The sequence below is a fragment of the Pseudochaenichthys georgianus genome, chromosome 10, assembly GCF_902827115.2.
Source record: "Pseudochaenichthys georgianus chromosome 10, fPseGeo1.2, whole genome shotgun sequence".
NCBI classification, from domain to species: domain Eukaryota; kingdom Metazoa; phylum Chordata; class Actinopteri; order Perciformes; family Channichthyidae; genus Pseudochaenichthys; species Pseudochaenichthys georgianus.
In genome coordinates, this window is record NC_047512.1 from 9003527 (window position 1) to 9024899 (window position 21373).

General features: G+C 40.6%; 1 protein-coding gene across 1 annotated transcript in view; it reads right to left on the reverse strand.

Moving 5' to 3' along the window:
* fstl5 (follistatin-like 5) overlaps window positions 1-21373 on the reverse strand; it is a 191333-nt gene that overhangs the window by 132372 nt on the left and 37588 nt on the right. Inside the window, exon 3 of the mRNA XM_034092166.2 lies at window positions 19993-20023. Coding sequence (XP_033948057.1) covers window positions 19993-20023 — 31 coding nt within the window. The remainder of the gene's footprint in view (window positions 1-19992; window positions 20024-21373) is intronic.

The window sequence follows — 21373 nt, forward strand, 5'->3', positions numbered from 1 at the left end:
GCTGTAATTCATGGAACCTAGGGTTGTGCTGTATTTACAGAGACGACTTAACGAAGGCACATACTGCACAAACTGGCATCCACAGACTTTACTCTCACAAAGCACACTGTTCTTCACTGATCAATACATATTGACTAGCGAGTGGTGCTTCACAGCATTAACTAGGATCAATGATGAATTTGGCTTTAAACATAATAGTATGCTGATATTTCAACTAAAACAATAAGCAAGACAACATCCAGTGTTCACAGACAGGCCTTAGCAACTGTTGATATCATTGCATTAGATCAGGGGTTCTCAAAGTTTTGATGAGTGAGGGCCAATTTAGGTACCCAATATTGGATTGAGGGCCGCCCAAGAAAAAACGGAACACAAAATAATTCCAAAACAAATCCGTTCTTTATTGTACTAACCAATTACCGCAACTCGCGAGATGCCTAGTTGCCATGCAACCAGTAGTCTAGCAAACTTTCCACAAGCTGTCATTCATAATTTAGGAATGACAACCCAGGGGGCGCAGTTTTACCATTCTTAAATTCCATTCTAATTCTTACTAGATACGACCATGGAGGATTAAAATATAACGCATGCATTTCAGCGTGTCACATTAACTATCGCGGGCCGCCAGAAACATTTCCGAGGGCCGCCATTGGCCCGCGGGCCGCACTTTGAGAACCCCTGCATTAGAGAAATGGGTTTAGCTTCGTAGCTCAGATCCATCACACATTGTGAAGTTACTATCAGCGTCTGCCTCACTTACACAACAGGTGTTACTTTTCCACAGACTTCATTATATAGAAGCAGAGTTCTGTTTTCCAAGTAGAACTTCTTCTGAGAAAGCAGGTTATACAAATCACTTTTCTGAGGCATGCATCTTTCAATTACGAAAAGAGCTATGTTTTAGCAGGTTGCCGATACAGTTAACAGAGCAACGTAAAGTGTTATGCCTCACGCACACCCCTAACATCTCCCCACACTCAGTGCTGCCGTCACAGAGGGTTCAGACAAGATATGAGTGTGTACACTGTGACCTGATTGGAGACAGTCAATTTGCTAGTTTATTAAATCCCAGCGGTAGCCGGGCATAATGATTATTCAGTGGATTTGTGTCGCAGAGCCAGGCATCCTCTGCCACCAGCAGGGTCAGCGAAGGGCGCAGTCATTTGGTATCAGTATGCACATCCAACGGTCCAGTCATCAGCTGACAAATGAGGAGTTGTGCACAGTCATTCATTTATTGATGACCTATTACTTTCCCAGTGCGTGGACCGAAATACGTGGTGTTCAGAGTTGGATGTGAACCTGTGGGTTGTTATGAGAATGATGAGCTGTAACTGCATGTGTAAACACCTGCTCGGGGCATAGATCATGGTAAGGGGGGGGGTTTGTTTGGATTACACTACAACAAACATTATTTATCTTAAGATACGGAGTGTATGAAATAGTCAATACACTTGAAATACTATTAATAGTGAGAGAACACAACACAAGTGGGTCAAGAATGTCATATTTACAGTCTGCAGAATATGTACACTGCCCTTGTTAAATCAATACAATTGTATGTGACCAAAAGACAGTTTGATAATCTATAACCTTATTTTACCAACACTGTGCACTTAATTTAATTGTCTCATTAAAAACAAAGGCAGGACGAAAACACGCCCTTACACGGGTACACTGTTAACCTTTAGTCAAATCATGTCGGTAACACCAAGGTCCTGACATGTGAGGCTCCAGTCCATCATGTGAAGGGCATCATCCTTCCTCCCATGCATAATGAGGTAACCACTGTGTAGAGAGGCGCACATAAACATGGCCGAGATGGTCGTTGCCGATGGATTAAATCCTCGCTATCACAGCAAAAGACAGCTACACAAACACATATAATGTAAACTGCTCTTTAGAGAAGTGTAACTTTGAAACGCCACTTGTACTTCCTTCCAACATTTATTTATTTTGCTCGTACTGAATCTAAAAATGGTTAAAACCACTTTAACAATATTCCCCATTGTTTTGCAGAACTCTTAGATATGCGTCTTGTTTCTTAACAAGCTATACTGCGTTTCCTATTTCTGCCGTGGCTTGTTCCTCTTCCCTTCCTAAACTAAGGATGTTTGCCTGGTATCCATGTGATGTTTTCTATTACAGCGGCTCAGAGTCCTGGGGGAGGGAGCACAGTGTGGTAAACAACAGTCAGAGGCTCTACGCTCACTCGGTGCACAGTTGATCTGGCCCACAAGGCGCACGATCGAGTACAAGGAGATGCAAATCGGAATAAACAACTACTAAAACAATGCTGAAACTTTACATTGCACATAAACAATGTCACTTTCCCGAACACACGCTGACACTTTGCGACATTTAGTAACTTAAAAGTCCCAGCAGATGTTGCGCCGGTACATAGGGCTTCTGTGCAGCAACAACTGGAATAACAAGCAGTCATATAGTGTATTTTTAGCCAACCGGTTGTCATGCAAAGAAACAGTTTAATGTATGCCTTCATTCTGCCATCACGCATGGTTTTCAGCCACAGTGACTGAATTAAAGGGAGGCCATTAGCAGCGTCTCAGGGAACGGCAAGCTGCTGAATGTCACCAATTTGTTTACAATAAATTATTCGTGACATATGGAGAATTATATTTAATGTCTCGAAGCCCGTTTTATTTTCAGCCAGTATGAGTTGTAGGAATGCAGCACTTTGTACCATATATACTTCACAAACATGTAATTATCAGGACATAATAAGCAGAAAGATATAAAAGATGTCTTAAGCACAGCAAATTCCATAATTATCGGTAATACCGTAAGTGTGTGTGTGTGTGCACTACATTCGGTTAAGTTAGTGAAAATGTCCCTCGTATTCATTTGGAAATCATTATTTCTGTTTCGGCTCAATGTATACACCCTTGGGCTAGCAATTCATAATCGTTCCCAGAACAACTTCCGCGCCAAATGATGCAAGTTCATGACTTTCACATTTCACTGAGGCTACTTAAGGGTTTAACGGTTAAAAATGTACAGCTAATGGACAGAGTCATGCGTGCAGTGTGTAAATGTGCAGAATTATAACTTTGTCACGCCTTCATTTAGAAAGCTCCTCTGTGCTGATGTATGGAGACGAATGCAGCCGCTTCACTTTAAGTATTCTTGGCAAAGGTCCTTGTGCACAAAAAGAAAGTTGTCTGGTGGTGTTGAGAATCAGAGAGACAGCCATTTGAAGCTTTGTTATCTTCAAATGACTAATCTAAAGTTCATGACTTGTCTCTCTGGCTTTAAGGAGTCGACTGGAGACCTTTATCCATGGGCAATGTTACAGAGGTGTTGTGTTATCACCTGCTCAAATGCACCTCCTCTACTTCCTCCAACGTATGCTATATGCAGCACTGTGACAGCACTTCTCTCCTGGTGGCATAAACAAGTCGTGAACATTTTATGAGAAACTATTTGAGGCACAAGAGCTTTTTCAACCCTTGGGAGACGAGCCCACGCCTCGCATCAAGCCCACGATGTTTAAAACATTGATGACTTTACTTCCACCTCAATGAGTCCGCTCTATAGTACTTCCTCGGAAATACAAAGCTCGAGTGAAGTCTTCACAAGAGTTGGTGCTTTGACTTATTTTAAGTGAGTACACACGTTGTTCGTCAATAGTCATGTAACAATTAGTAAATAATACATGAAACAACTGAAGTCCCAGTTTCCCACTGTAGCAAGATAAGATAGTGTTTTGTTTGTAATGTGTGTGGTGGCCCTGTTTTCTTTTTTTCCATGTTCCATATTAATAGCAGGTATTTTCCTTTTAAATGAAACCAGATCTCTGCAACCTGCTGATCTGAAACGATGCATCCTTGCTTCCTAACTATAAACATGTACAGCAGTTACAGTCACGTTCCAGACATGTGCTTCTTTTACAAGATGTCCAAACAGTCAAATGCAACATCTCGCTTGACGGTAGAATCTGCCGGTGAAAACGTGTGAAAGGCTCCATGTGCTGACAGGAGTAGCAGCACAACATAGTTTGTGTCTGCCTTGAATTATCACCTTCGATAGAAGAAGTTAGATAAAGAAATACAGCGAGGGGAATTGTATTCCATTTTTTAAACAAGACAGGAACAATTTCAGTTAAGGTATAGAAGGCATATATGGCATAGGGGAGTTTTAACTACTGCACATCCATCTTGTAGCTCTCCACAACACAGCTGTCAGGACATGAATACACCGTGCCGGGTCTTAGCGAATTCTAACAACACAATCAAGTCACGTCCAATATATTCATAAATGGCTGGCTGACACATTCATCACACAGCACTTTGCAAAGTACAAAGAACATACTGTAAATACAAATTAAAACCATATAAATATACGGCATGTGGAATATTCTCCAGCTTATTATTGGCTCGGGAATTAATTTATAGCCCCACAATGACTCGATAGTGTCTTTTAAAAAGCTATGAACTTCTTTTATATTTGATTGTTTGATAAATATGCATCGGAAGCACATTCCCCTTTGACACTAACCCCAGAGGGCGATAAACACTCTTTAATGCATCGCTAAAAAACATCTCTGTGAGAATAAAAACAACACATCTGAATGTATGCACACATTAATGCCAGAATACACTTTGATCCAGGATATGAATTATACCCTTTGTTTCTAAACTGCAATTGCTGCTGCAGGATAATGTTTATTTATTCATACTAATTGCCTGTGGTGCAAACACTGGAAAATGTTGATTTGATGAAAATATCATTTTGAGAAAGATGTGTGCTTATTCAGAGATGGAGTACTCGAGTCCTGGACCCGGACTCGAGTCCTGGACCCGGACTCGAGTCGGACTCGAGTGCCGATTTTCGGGACTCGTGACTTGACTCGGACTCCCGCACTGATTGACGCGACTCGGACTTGGACTGTGAATTCTCGCACACGATGACTTGGACTCGGACTCGTGAATTTTTCCCGCCACGATGACTCGGACTCGACTTGTACATTGACGCTCCGACTTGGACTCGAGCAAATTTTCTCTGCAGTCTGATGTCCTCTATCCTGGCGTGTGCACCTGCGAGGCGAGTTCACGGACTGGGCCCCGCTATTCCAGTCTAGAGATGTCTACAGACACACCCCACATCGTGCTGTATGCTTTCACACATTCTGCTTCCTCATTGGAAAAGAGCAGCGCAAAATGCTCGTTATGTGGAAACAATATAGAAGAGAAGGCTCCGTAACACATTACTCTAAGGATCGAGTTCAGACATATAGGCTGTCTTGAACACTATCATCAGAGTAACGTGATCTAATCAATACATAAAGATTCAGTGATAACACGAAAGCACATGGCTACTTAACATGCAGAATGATGATCTTTATCAGTAAACGGATTTAACCGTAAAAGTTCCTTCAGAATAAGAGTCCCGATCTTATTACTATCAAAATAAAAGTGCAAACTTTACCATAGAAAAATATTGGCATAGAAATATAATCACTTCTCTAAAAGGTAACTCATTTTAAATATAGTTTATTTATATGTAATAATAATAATATTAATATTAGTAATAAGCTTTATATGTATAGCACCTATTACAAGAATTGTAGCCAAACTCGCTTCACAGGAGTTCAATAGACAGATTAGTATAACATGCCAGGATAAATGCAATGTAGAGGAGCAGCTGCATTTCAACACATATATCCACGAAGATTAATACATGAAGACTTGGGACTCGGACTTGACTTGGACTCTTCTTAGGGGACTCGGACTTGACTTGGACTCTTCTTAGGGGACTCGGACTTGACTTGGACTCTTCTTAGGTGACTTGGACTTGACTTGGACTCTTCTTAGGGGACTCGGACTTGACTTGGACTCTTCTTAGGGGACTCAGACTTGACTTGGACTCTTCTTAGGTGACTTGGACTTGACTTGGACTCTTCTTAGGGGACTCAGACTTGACTTGGACTCTTCTTAGGGGACTCGGACTTGACTTGGACTCTTCTTAGGGGACTTGGACTTGACTTGGACTCTTCTTAGGGGACTTGGACTTGACTTGGACTCTTCTTAGGGGACTTGGACTTGACTTGGACTCTTCTTAGGTGACTCGGACTTGACTTGGACTCTTCTTAGGTGACTCGGACTTGGACTCGGACTCGAACACAGGTAATGATGACTCGGACTCGACTCGGACACTCCTTGGGTGACTCGGACTTGGACTCGGACTCGAAGAGTGGTGACTGGAGAGTGACTTGGACTCGTGAATTGGTGACTTGACTACAACACTGCTGTGTACTACAAAGATGATTTGAGTTCTTTCCTCCCTAAACCCAATGCATATATTCTACTGAAAACCTGCAGCAGAGATTAGAGAAGCAGGCATAACAATGTTTTTGGTCGATAAAAATATCTTTTATCTTAACGATAAGCAAGGCTCCAATGAAATTAAAGAAGCAACTAACGAGCTAAGGCTAATCAAGAATACAAAAAAGCATTCAAAGCCACAAGTAAGGATGTCATTATACCAGGAACTAAGTATTTGATACCAATACAAGGAATATTCAACCATTCTGATACCAATTTGCTACCACATTAACACACGAATTACGTTATATAGATATGTGGATAACATCGAATCACTCTGCCATATCCCTTCACAAGCACATTAGTACAATGCCATGCTTGTTTACTACTACTTCTGAACATCCACTTGCTCAGCTAGTCTTTGCTTTTTGTTTGACTTTTAAGATGACACAATGTGGCCGAGACATCAGCTAATATCACCGCAAATCAACCACTCTAATGTGCACCTGCTTTTTATTGAGTTACGTTTTGCATCTCCTTTCAGCTTTTACAATCCACTGATACACATAGTGTTTCCAACACTTACATGTGCCTCAGCAGATGCTTCAATGTTGTCATTTATTCAATTTGTGCAACGCTTTCATACTGTAGGGGTTATATAACTATATGGATTTGATTTGGAAATGTGTCAGATACTTAGTCATTATGGACAAGAGGATCCAAAAACGTATTGAATTGCAGTAACAAGACTAAAGGAAATGTGTTACTTCCACCCTCTCACACAGTGTGTGTGTGTGTGTGTGTGTGTGTGTGTGTGTGTGTGTGTGTGTGTGTGTGTGTGTGTGTGTGTGTGTGTGTGTGTGTGTGTGTGTGTGTGTGTGTGTGTGTGTGTGTGTGTGTGTGTGTGTGTGTGTGTGTGTGTGTGTGTGTGTGTGTGTGTGTGTGTGTGGTCTAGCATTACTATACTTGTGGGGACCTAAATATGTTTACACAGTCACGTGTGGGGACTGGCTTCCCTTATGGGGACAAATTGGAGGTCCCCATGAGGGGGATCATTAATATTAGGGTGAAGACTTGGTTAGGGTTAGGATTAGGGTTAGGCATGTGTTGGTTATGGTTAAGGTTAGGATAAGTCTCCAGGAAATGCATGTAAGTCAATGTAATGTCCCCTGAAGTGATGTATACATGGTATGTGTGTGTGTGTGTGTGTGTGTGTGTGTGTGTGTGTGTGTGTGTGTGTGTGTGTGTGTGTGTGTGTGTGTGTTAGCATTACTATACTTGTGGGGACCTAACTATGTTTACACAGTCACGTGTGGGGACTCACCTCCCTTATGGGGACAAAATGGAGGTCCCCATGAGGGGGATCATTAATTTTAGGCTGAAGACTTGGTTAGGTTAAGGGTTAGGCATGTGTTGGTTATGGTTAAGGTTAGGATAAGTCTCTAGGAAATGCATGTAAGTCAATGTAATGTCCCCTGAAGTGATGTGTACATGGTATGTGTGTGTGTGTGTGTGTGTGTGTGTGTGTGTGTGTGTGTGTGTGTGTGTGTGTGTGTGTGTACGTGTGCGTGTGTGTGTGTGTGTGTGTGTGTGTGTGTGTGTGTGTGTGTGTGTGTGTGTGTGTGTGTGTGTGTGTGTGTGTGTGTGTGTGTGTGTGTGTGTGTGTGTGTGTCTCTGGCTGAGTGTGTGAGTGTGTCTCTGGCTGAGTGTGTGTGTTGCAGAGTGGATATGAGAGCACCTGGCAGCCACTTGGAAACTTTCCGTCCCATGTCACCCCCCCCCTCTAATGAGTGAACGTGGGCCCGGCTCGTCTCTCTTCCACATCAGGATGCACAACTGAGAGAGTTTCCACTAACAGCCCCATTGATCAGGGATTGCCGACTAATTGTAAGTACCCCACACTTCTCCCATTACTACTTCACATTACACAGAGCCGTCTGGTTGGTAGGCAGAAAGTTGGGAAGTGTATCTTGCCTATTCTGAATTGTTGAGTTTACTATTTTGTGGTAGTGCTTTTTAGATTAGTGAATGTGTGTCAGTGTCTGTTTCTTTGATCAAATATAAGCAGGCAGAAACGAGTGGTCTGTCATAAAAGAAAGGAGGATTAAAAGAAGAAAGGAGGATTAAAAGAAAAGTTGTAGAGATTTTCTTTAGGCTGGAGGATGAAAAATGTAATGTAATGTAATGAAAAATGTATGTCTTACAATCTGAATTAAACAACTATATACAGATGGGTATGTGTACGCATGTCTTTTTAATTAAAAAGGTACATTACTGTAGATTTACAGCAAGCACATACAGCACATGTTGGTTAGGAATAGGTTTAGGGTAGCTTATGTGGGGATACAAGAGACCGCTAACTGGATAGATTGCCTTCTTTGTTAATACCATGAATATATGTTTAGTTATAATTTGATCTGAGCACTCAAAGTAAATGTGACTTCCAATGCTGAATGCATTCAACCAAAGCATTGAAAGATCCCTCCGTGTTCAGAGTAAAGCTGCAGTGTGCGCGATTTGAGGGTATGAAGGTTCACAAATTAGATATAGAAAATCATCATAATAGAATAGCTGCTTTCTTTGGTTGAGGAAGCAATTGTTATGGTTTCTATGGACACCAGAAACGTATTTTTAGAAGAAGAACTCATTGAATTTTAGATAGAACATTTATTAATTTAACATAATCCCATTTTAAATGTATGCATATGGTGTGCATCCCCCGCTTTTTTCGGGTGGTACAACTATTACTACTAATATGGTCTAATATTTAAAATGATGAGATCAATGCTTATTCGTAAAGACTATGTTTTTGTGTCCAAAAGTGATTTTATTTGTAATGAAACTCATAGGGTTATTTGTCTCTGCCACAAGTGCAAAAGCTAGACAAGGATCAAGGACTTTGCTACATAGCCTCTGTAGTGTTATACCGTTTAAACTCAGTAGGGGCCTTTATCAAAGGGCAAAAATAAAAGAAAAAGTTGCCCAAAAAATAGGACAAGAACTGAATAGAGATTACAGCACACATTGCGCAGAGATTTTTTTCTTTGCCATGATGAAACACATAAAAGAACGTCTGATTCCAACTCAAGAAAGACAATGAAATGTTTTTGGGTCGTCACAAACAAGCTAAGCCCCTGCTGAGTACAAGATCATACAACAAGACAAGAGTCTACCGTCAGTCACATCGACTTTTTATAGCTCTCTACATGCAAACAGTGATCCCAACAGTACAACATAAAAGGAGCTTTGAAATAAAATGTGGAATATGAGTGAGTTAGAGACACTAAAGCCTCGGTTATTTATCACTCATATGGTATATTGGAGCTTCCTAAATGTACCCAATGTGCCGTCTTAGATAGTACGGCTGCTGTTACTGCTGTGAGGAGATTTATGTCGAGGTCCTGGAAGAAATTGGATTAAAAACTCCTGAGACATTTTAAGATTCATTTTAGTACAGCAAGCTGCAACATATAGGAGGTCATTTTCATTTTGGACATACTGTACAATCAAATGAATAGAATAGCTCTGTGAAAATGGGTTTATCTCTTAATGTCTGGACACTGATGCGGTCCTGCCATTCAGATAAAAAACACATGTAAGTGAAACTTGGCTGAGAGTAGGAAACGTTCCTCAAGATAATGTTCCTTCCTTTGATTACTGTGTTGACCTTCAGGTGGGAAAGAGGCACCGCTGCAGCCAAGCCTTCATCATTATCCACTGTAAGTACCAAGAGTTCACGCAGATCGCCAAGAATTATTGATGAATCTCAATTATATTCGTCTCACTCCGTTTAATTCTACATATTCGGGATATGGTTTGCCAAAAGTATGGTTATCAACATCCTGGAAGTCATTTGTACGGTGAAGATGAGTGGTGATGTTGAAAGTGTTGATCTTGCTAAGTGTGCAGGACATTATGCTTCCCTTTTGCAGTGCTGCTGATCGCCATGACACCTATCACTCTTGCTTTGTACCCTTGTGCGTGTTATTATTTTCAAATAAGCACTTTAAGTTCATTAAGCAATTCAAAGAGCTGAAAATAAATGGCATGCCATAACGGTATACTACGGCAAAGGCTCATGAATGTTAATATTATGGCCGAGGGTGATCAATCAGTCAACGTTTACGAGCATTCGTAACTCCATTCGAAGTCAGGAGACAGACGACTGTTTTTTGAACTTTGTGGATGATGAGGATTCAAAATCTGTAGACAGATAAATAATATATGGTAACTCGTAAAAAGGCCCAGAGGTTTTTGGTTCCTGGAGAGATTACAGTGCATTTCCTACAGCAGAACTGATAACAGGACTGGAGTCTGGAGCTCATTTGGTTATCAAAGATTTCAAATGCCACAGTAAAGTCCACGGAAATCAGTCTTTCATTACTTTTCAGTGACTTTGAACAAGAGATCTACATTTTGGTGCGAAAACAATTAGACAAAGACTGGTAGACAACCAAAACATATATTTTTGAAGGTGTGTTTTCGTGTCATGCTGCTTTCGGGTATCTTAAAACCCCTTATCCTCATGAACTGCACTGTAACTTGTATCCATGTATTTTTCCTTAATGTTTATTTTATTAGCTTTTCTTTTTTAATGCTTAATGTCTTTCATTTTTTTTGTAAAGCACTTTGAATTGCCTTGCGTTGAAAAGTGCTATATAAATAAACTTGCCTTGCCTTGCCTTGCCTTATCCGAGGATTTAGATAACCATCTACAAAAAAATAGGATCAACAATTGAAAACGAAGCATGGACACCCTAATGCTGTTTAAAGTGCAGCGTGACCATGAAAGGCACAGCCGGATTTCTCCCCTGAGGAGGTGTCGGAGTTGTACTGTAAAGTATTTAGGACACACACACAACTGTCCTCTTATGGCTTAATGGGTCAAGTAGCATAAGTGGCCCGTGAAGTTACCCAAAAAAAGTCCTGAGGGGATTGAAAGGGAAAATCCTAAGGCCTTCTTGGGTTTTTTTACTCTGAAACTCATCTAAGGCTAGCCGTGTCCGCTCATAAGCAGACGGTGCAGTGCAGTCTCTCCTCCCTGCCAGGAAAAAGACTCTTTGAAAGTACAGTTACTTGATTAAGATTTACTGTATGAGAGCTTTTCAATTTAAATTGTGGCAAAACAATATATTGAAGATTCAACTTATTGTCATTACGTAGTACAGGTACTATGTAACAAAACGGTTTCTCTGCATGTGACCCATCCGAGTGTTAGGAGCAGTGGGCTGCCACTATGTACGGCGCCCGGGGAGCAGTGTAGGGAACGGTGCCTTGCTCAGGGACACCTCGGTAGCACTTGGTCTTTCCGGGACTTGAACTGGTGACCTTCCAGTTGCCAAGCCAAGTCCCTATGGACCACCGCCCTATATTGGAAGACTCCCTGTGTTTCTATCCTCTCACTGTGAGAGGAAAGTGCAATGCAAGGCAGGATTCACTGCTCTTCACACATGACGTCTGTGACGAGTTATTAAAAGTGTATCCCGGGCCCAGGGGCTGGAGGGTAATTTTAGAATGAATGTACAATTTAGCGCTTGGTGTTTGCAGCCTGTGAATTATTCATATGAGCTTCAGCAAGGGGCTCCGGTCTAGTTGGGGTAAGGCAGATGCTATGCATACAAATGAATATATTATGTCAGTAAATGAAAGAATGGGAGACTACAGATTAGGGGAAATGTAAACATTGGTGCCAGGCAACAAAACCAGATGTTTGCTCCCTGTCAAACCTTAAAGGTTGTATCATCCCAATGGAGATAGTCCAGGGTTTATGATTGTAATTTATTGTCATTAGTTATTTATTTGTTGCCGTGGGAAAATCTGTCGTTAGTGGCCATATATTCATGCTTGGTGATTTCTGTATTTCAACTTCTTATTTAATCAACCCTAAATGCTGGATTTCCCAAATGTAACAAGCAGAAAGTACTTTTATCTTTATCACAATATAACTGTTGTGGTATGGATTAACTGTGTAATGCAAACTTGTAGAATATTGGTGGACAGCTTAGTTAATAAGAGAGAGATAAAGAGTTTGGTGCACAGCTAACAGCTACTAAGATAGCATCCACATTAAACAGCCTACCGTGTTTTAACTGGATTCAGTTAAACAGGTTCAAAACGAATGCACCTTTGAAACAAATGTCCTTCAACAATCAGACCTCTTAACAAAAGTTGCGAAAAAGCTGTTAAATCAAATGAATGTAAAGAACCACGGCAAAGCATGAGGCATATTCATATTTATAGATAACCATTTTGTTATTCTCATGGCCATATATAAAGTAATCTAAATTCCTGTCAAAAACAATAACACTGCAAGGCTGATAGGGGTATAGTGTCACATTTCGTTAGTATGCACTGAAAATGTCACTGGCCATCCAGCTCCAGTAATATGAGCGTGTTGCATTGCAGTGATGAAGATGGACTGCTTTGGCTCCGTCCACTGGCCAGCTGCGACCCAACAAACCTGTTCAATCTCCTTCCAAAGCAGATTATGGAGAGCATCTGCAGATATCACAATATGCCTGTTTTCCAGTAGCACTATCCTACACCACACCAACTTATTCTGAACAAATCTGAACTGTTTATTTCTTTAAAAGGTCACCTATTATTCAAAATCCACGTGTTCATGTCTCTTCTACATCAACATGTGTCCCCTCTTCTTCATGTCTCTTCTACATCAACATGTGTCCCCTCTTCTTCATGTCTCTTCTACATCAACACGTGTCCCCTCTTCTTCATGTCTCTTCTACATCAACACGTGTCCCCTCTTCTCCATGTCTCTTCTACATCAACACGTGTCCCCTCTTCTTCATGTCTCTTCTACATCAACACGTGTCCCCTCTTCTTCATGTCTCTTCTACATCAACACGTGTCCCCTCTTCTTCATGTCTCTTCTACATCAACATGTGTCCCCTCTTCTTCATGTCTCTTCTACATCAACATGTGTCCCCTCTTCTTCATGTCTCTTCTACATCAACATGTGTCCCCTCTTCTTCATGTCTCTTCTACATCAACATGTGTCCCCTCTTCTTCATGTCTCTTCTACATCAACATGTGTCCCCTCTTCTTCATGTCTCTTCTACATCAACATGTGTCCCCTCTTCTTCATGTCTCTTCTACATCAACATGTGTCCCTTCTTCTTCTTCATTTCTCTTCTACATCAACATGTGTCCCCTCTTCTTCATCAACATGTGTCCCCTCTTCTCCATGTCTCTTCAACATCAACATGTGTCCCCTCTTCTCCATGTCTCTTCTACATCAACATGTGTCCCCTCTTCTTCATGTCTCTTCTACATCAACATGTGTCCCCTCTTCTTCATGTCTCTTCTACATCAACATGTGTCCCCTCTTCTTCATGTCTCTTCTACATCAACATGTGTCCCCTCTTCTTCATGTCTCTTCTACATCAACATGTGTCCCCTCTTCTCCATGTCTCTTCTACATCAACATGTGTCCCCTCTTCTTCATGTCTCTTCTACATCAACATGTGTCCCCTCTGTGGAAAGAGATTCTGAACGTTTCAGGAAAAAAGATTCTCTCACTCTTGTCCTGATCCATTTATATAAAAACTGAAAATCAGATGTTGGCCACTCTATGATGTCATAACGATGTTTGGCTTGTGTAACCATTAGCCAATCACCAACCAAGGTACCCCCCCCCCACCTGAATCTCCTCCTCTCCTCTTTTTAACCAAATGTCTCTCAGAGGGGCGTGGGGAGGGGCTCCTTATTTTCATCTAAAGTCACAGACAGAGAATCAACACTTTTGAAACAGGGCTGAAACAGAGGGGATTATGGGTAATGCTGCAATGATCTGTTTGGTGTTTGGAGCCAAACACTTCAGAGACACGTTTGTATAAATCTGTATATATAATATATTGATGAAGAACAGTATAATAGGGGACCTTTAATGTAAGTGTTTAGAAATTATGCTCGGCTCTATTCACTGAAGTTGTATTCAGGTTCCCAAACCTTCTTAAACATTAATATCAACGACTTCCAAGGCCCAATTCCTTCAAGGATCAGGGCTAATAAGTGTTACTGTATGACTGAGCATGTTTATACTGAGGCAGACTTAACAGAAGCCCACAGAGAACAATTAAAGAGAAAGAGGATTGAATGTGAGAATGTAAAACGAGCACTTCTATTCTGCACAAACTATATATAAATTGTCAATTTAAAAAAAGCTTCAAAGTTATTGATTCTTTACCCTCAAACTCACACACTTTCAAGGAATACATATTGTCTAGTTTTACTCTCAAGCAAATATGAAATGAAAACCTGAGCAGTCACCTGGGAGCATAATAACCTGATTCACACCGAAACCGATTTGTCATATAATAAATAACACAAGTTGCAGCACTGAACGTTGTCGTAAACACCAGCCTTAACGGTGTCTCGTTTGCACCGCATTCCGATCATCCTTCATAACGGTGTTGCCATCGCCGACAGGTTTTACACGTAATGTGGAAAGCTCGATTATCTCGAAAACTTCCAAGAGGTATTTCATATGGCCAAATCAGTCAATTTATTAGGTAAAATTGCATTTCACCGGCAGCCCAAGGTCTCGCTCCAGCCTTCATAACAGGCGCTCGTTCTGGGACTCCAATTACTGAGCGAGCGGGAATCCGGCTGGCATTTGTCTGTCTTTGTCTCCTCCGTGATGACATTCAGTTTGGAGAGTTTATAGGGCGCTGCATTTCCCGGATCTATAATTATTTTTTGTTTTCCTCATCCAGACTAAATGTAGGAATTTAATATCCTCCAATCCATTTTCTAAACGGCTCATCCTGTTCAGGGTTGTAGCACACATTACGTGAATGATTGCAGTTGGGCGCTCCATGGACAGGTTGCCAGTCTATCGCAGTGCAATGCATATTACAGTGTGTAGTGTGTGCAGTGTGCACATTTCAACACATTGATGTATAAGATAAGATAAGATAAGATGGACCCTTATTAATCCTTGTGGGGAAATTCAGTAGTTTAACAGCAACAGGGTAGGATTGAAAAATAGGACAGCACAGATTAACACAGATTAATACAATTAAGGATAAATCAAAGATAACAATAGGTAAATAACTATAAAATAAGAAATGCATTAAAATGAACATATATACATATTTAGTCATGTGTGTGTGTGTTTGAGTACAGAGCAAGACTGAAGGGGAATTAACTTGCCCAAAATCAAACAGGATGTCAACTGGTTATGAATTTAAAGAAGCAAAGTATGTTAAAAGTCTCAACAAAGTTATTGACTGTATCATCAGGATGACAGATGAGCAGATCGCCACTGGGCGTTCAACTAAAGACACAGCACGCAGAAACTGCAGCATGTGTACGGCTCCTTATGGGTACTGCAGTTTCTGAAGTGCCGGAGCCGCGTTCTGGTGCTCTCCGTCAGTACTGCACCCGTCAGACGAGAGATATACCACGTGATGACACGTTAGCCTCGTGTTGTGTTCAAGGACCCTGACTGTGGTCAGGAAAAACAGGCACTCGCTTGTTTAATTCTTTTGCGGTCTAGATTTCTTAAATGTTTTTCTTTTTTGCGTGTGTTTATAAATTACCTCGAGGGTCGTACCAAATGGTCTCGTGGGCCGTATACGGCCCGGGGGCCAGGGGTTCCCCACCCCTGCTTTAGGTTATGGACATGAAGGAAGCCCACAGATATAATGAATGTGTTCTGCAGGAGTTTGAAACAAAGACCTAATTCTTACCTTTTCGGAGTTTGTTCGCAAGTTTTTTTGTACAAATTAACTGTATTACTGTCCTGAGCTCAGCTGTTCCTGTGTCTTCTCTAATTTCGGTATAGCTTGATGTCCATTTGAAAAGTACATTGTTACGTAGCTTGTAAAATTGAAGTTGTAACACTAAACTGACCTGTTGTGTAATAATGAGAAGCCTCCAATGTACGGGGTGACGCTTGAATTATTTATGATTTTCTGAACACTTCGCTCTCCTTCTCGTTAACTGGCCTGGAAATGAGTTTGCTGAAAACTGGCCAAAGTGAGATATCCCTTCTTTTTTTTCAGTTTACAGAACATGGCGCGTTAAAGTGAATCACAGCAGACAGCTGGGGCCGCCCTTTATGGTAATGTACCCTCTACAATTACTGCTTCGACCTTCCCTGGTGAAGAAAGATGGGGAGACGTCCATTTAGCGGCCCTTTCAAACACTTAGTGGCAGACATGTTGGGCAGAGGGATCACCCTGTTGCCTGACATTGACTCTTGTTTAGAGGAGACAGAGAAGACATTAGAAAGGTGGCAGGTTGACAGATGAGATGCATCCCTCAGACAACAAGAGGACTGAAGCGCATTAATGCCTCCACACCGCCTTGTGCCACGGGAACACAGGGTCGGCGTCATGGGGGGTCATTCGCGGGCCATGCCCCCCCAAATGAGTCACTGTGCCCCCCCAACGCAGGGTGGGCAAGCCTTGCCACTTTGCCGTTTTTTTTTTAATCATATAAGTGAAAACGTTTCCACTAAAGGTTTTTTGTGTGAAATACGTGAAATAAAGAATACACATATAAAACAGCCTGAGGTGTGCTCACTGCTGCTCTCTGATTGGTGTGTTGCTTGACCAATGACCCCCGACCTTTGTTTTGTTATCATTACGTGGCTGTGTGTTTAGATGAAAGCCCGGTGGCGATCTGTTCATCTGTTACACTGATTATACAGTAAAGCCATCGAAAATAATATGATATACAGTACAGTACAAGTAGCCTACTTCTGGGTCTCTGTGTATCATTCAAGCTCGGCTCTGTGTGTGTGTGTGTGTGGGGCACGATCGCATTTTGTGAGTGCGCAAGCGGTAACGTGGAATGTTGTTGTTAGCATCTGGTTAGCTAGCTATGCTAACGGATATAAAGAGCTGTTTCTACACCAAGGTGGAGGAGAGTCCTCTCCTGTCAGACTGAGAGGATCGTATAACCTCAGCTCAGTGAGGTAAGGACTCTCTCAGTGTTTAGATAGTTCACTTTGGTGTAAGTTATCTCAGTGGGTCTCAAACGGTTTGGTCACCATTTATGTAAACCAGTATTTGCGAGGAATACCTTTATATGATCATTATAGTTATTAAAGAATAAGAGAATAAATAAAAAACGGGTATGAAATACTATAGGACAGTAACACAATAATACAGTTTAAAAGGGGAGTGATTAGTAACATATCCATAAAGAAAAAGTAAATCTGTGTACAGTTCTGTTTCATATGGATGCTGATAAATGTAGGCTAACCATAGATCTCCTAATGTTGCTCTCAAAGTGCACCAGATTGATGCATTTAACTTCAATATGCCCCCAGACCCTCCTAGTGGAGGTTAGGTCGACCCCCACCTAAAACATGTTCATATGGATAGGATACTAAATACATTTCAATGCACACTTTTTATATGGTGGCCTATGTCCATATGTTTCTGTGTTGGTGGTCGTTCCACAACCGTGCATGTATGCACAGGTCATAGGTGCGCTATACAATAGCACTACACCCTGCAATGTGTGTGAAAGACAATAGACTTCACAGCATGTTTTTTGAAGTTGCGTTGGTGTTTGTGTGTTGGTTGTTGACGGCAGTGTGTGCCCCCCCCCCCCTTTGTAAATTATTGCCCCCCCATTTGATTTGTTCTAGAGCCGACCCTGCGGGAACATGAGGCTGGTTGGGATTATAGTGCCAACTACACCTGCTACTGTTATCTTCACTATAGGTTAATCCATTTTTTGATTATTCTTAAAGTAACTGTTTTAAATGACAATAGATAATGGTGGTTGATGTAGGCTATTCCTTCATTTTACAGAATGTGTCATAATGATAATGCTGTTTCTGACGGTTTTTATTGCACCAGTTTAATCTTGTACAAAAAACAGAAATCGACAGAACTATTAGTATTTAGCGAATTAACGTTTCCTTCGTAGCAAAATTGTATAAAGTTAAGTAGGAGTTTCTGATGGTATCTTCACTGCACAAATTGTTTTTGTTTGGAGCGGAGAATTAAACTGCAATTCCTCTCTTTGGTATAAAGTGTAACCTTTTGAATAAAGTAAATCGGTACATCCACACACTTAATTCCACTACAGACTTTACATAGCTTTTAGAGGGGAGATTGTATGTATACGCAGATGAAGAAAAACAACGTTGTATTAATGATGATGAGTTACTGGTTTGCATTTACAAAGCTAAACCAAAACACTAATTCAAAAATGTTTGCTGTACTTTACACGACTAAAGCACAAAACTCCATTCTCATCAAATGTGAATGTATTGTTGCCACTACACTGCTGCTAAACTGATACAAAGGTACATTGTGTACAGTATATCCTTGAGCTTAATTTAAAAAACATTGTTTATCTCTGATCCCATCCTTACTCGCTCTCTTCGACTTGTTTTGAGGCCCGTTAGACAACTACCCATATTTAAGTCGTAGACATTTTATGATTTTTGTGCTGACGTGTTTAGTGACCAAAACACTCGGGTTGTTTTCCTAAATCTGTCCAATAAGTTGTTCACTACTCATACATGTTGCAGTACAACACATGACTCTGGCATTAAACAATGTCTCAACAAATATCACGCGTCAGTGGCTGGTAATTGTCACTGTGGGAAACTACATGTATGCTTGTTTTATGCATTTAGAAGAACCTAGTAAGTGAAAACCAGCATAAATCACCATAGGAAATGTTTGCCCCGGAGCAGGGTTGGTTGACTGTGTTTCAAAATGTGATTATCTTGTGAGATCTTCACATTGAGGCAGAGGGGGAAGAAGATACAGTGCTGTGCTCCAAATGGATTTCCTAGAGTGGAGATTTTAGTTAAAGGTGCTCTGTATGAGCTGTTTTCTGATATACAAAAATGAAATCCTTTACATCAAGGGCAGTCCAAAGGATCCTACAGCAGATGTGTTAATCCAATGTGTCTGTGTCACTTTGAAATGATTACTGATAATCCATCATTCCATTTGTATGTCAATAACGGAGATTTCATATTAGCTGCTACGATAGCTACTAGAGTGTATAGCTTCCGGTTCCGGGGCATTCTGGCTACGCATCACTCATTCACCAATGGGTAATGTTTAGATTAATTTAGGAACTTCCCCTCGATTCCATTGGCTCTAACGGTTCAAAACAGGTGTCAATCATCAAAATCGACCGATGGGTTCCAGAGATATGGAAAATCCACCCAAATGACCCCAGAAGTGTTTTGGCTGAACCTCTCTAAAAAGGTCAAATGTCACTTGTTTTGCATCAATTTTGATACAGGGTACTTATTATATGTTATAGTTTGGATTCCTAAAGCTTTTTGTCTACTATCCCATCATTCAAGGGTGGTTTTCACTACTGTATAAGTAATGTTTTGTTTTTTTGGACGGACAAAATAATTAACATTTTTTTACTATGTTCAATCTGAATTTACTTTAAAATAAAAAAAATTCTATTGATTCTGACTTTTCTACATCCAACTCACAGGTTTATCATTGCTTTGAGAAAAAAGAGTATTAATGTACCCCTTTTAGAAGTGAAGATATAGTCAATTGTTCTGGGAATGTCATTTTCGAGAGGCTTGAGAAACAGGCTCGGGCTCAACAGGTTAAGCCATACTGTGGCCTCCATCAGACACCAACCCTACACCCAGCCTCTATTGTGTACAATGCATGCTGGGTATATTGCATGTCATCGGAGAAGAAAGAAGAGCAAGAAATGAGAAATGGAAACTCACCCTTCATCCTCAAGCTCTCAGGGATCCCATCCTGCAGGAACAAGAAGCACAAAAAGAAAAAAGGACAAGAGTTAACAGGTATTAAAAAATCACAGGATGACAGCATCAACATGCTTTCATTTAAATCAGGGGGACAACCTTGGTGCTGTACCGTAGAAATTGTAATCAACAGCTCAGTGTTCAAGTGAGATCGTGTCTGTGCCGTCATGACGTTCAGATCTCACTCTGAATGTAAACACTTGTCCGACACATTGTAGTGTTGTCTGTTTAAATGGCAGTTTATGCACGCATACATCGGAGATTAACGTTAGGTTATATTAGGTGGTATTTGCATCACTTACATACACAATGATAAACCTTTCCCATTGTCACAGCACCTCTTTCTTATTTTATGGATTAAGGTCTGTGTAGAGCACATGTCATACACAAACCGGCTTTACATAATGCATACACAATTTAAAAGAAGCAGAAAAACAGCATAACATGATTAAAATAACAAAATCTTTTGTATAAATATTTCAACATTAAGATGTATACTGATTCATACATACAGGATTTAATTTAATGATCAGCTGAAGGCAGTATATGTAGTATTTATATATATATATATATATATATTCAGGGATATTTAATAATTTCTTAACAATCTTTTCTCTAACACAAATTAAAAGTTACATGTTATCGCACTCGCAGTGTTAGGATCTCCAACAGTATTGCTGCTTTTGAGTGGATGTCCATATATGGCTTTCAAAGTATCTTGCACCATTTGATCATATTTGCAGTTCAACATTTCCCAAAACATCACTGATCTTTATTTAAGAAAAGAAAGAAATAGTTGACTCGTAAAAAATATATTTCATAGTATAGAGACTTCTAAAGAAGAGCAAATAGCCTTGACCCTTTGAGAAGGAGCGCTATTAAAATCAACTGCATTTAGAGCATGCATAGTGATTACGGTGGTGAAAAGCGCTGTTATCAGGACGACTATTCTGAGAAGCTGCTGCCCACAGAACCGTGGAAGAGGCATTAATATTTGATTTCTCTACAGTGAAATCTGCATCACTCATGCTTCTCGTTCAGAAAATTCTGACTACTTGGAGCAAGATGCCGTTATGAAGTGGATGCATTATGCAACAGGTCTACAGTCAATATGAACAGCGGTCCCTGCGTGCCTACTGAAAATAGCTGATTACCCAATCCCTGGGTCTGAACAGAAAATGTGAATACTGAATATTTATCTCAATACGATAAGCTTGATTTGACAAAGGTTAGTATGCAATGCATTTAGAGTATTGTATGGATTTTTACACACAAGAGATCTCATCCATTAAAATGTAATCTTGACTGCAAGACTAATTTAAATCGCCTTTTTCTTCTTCGC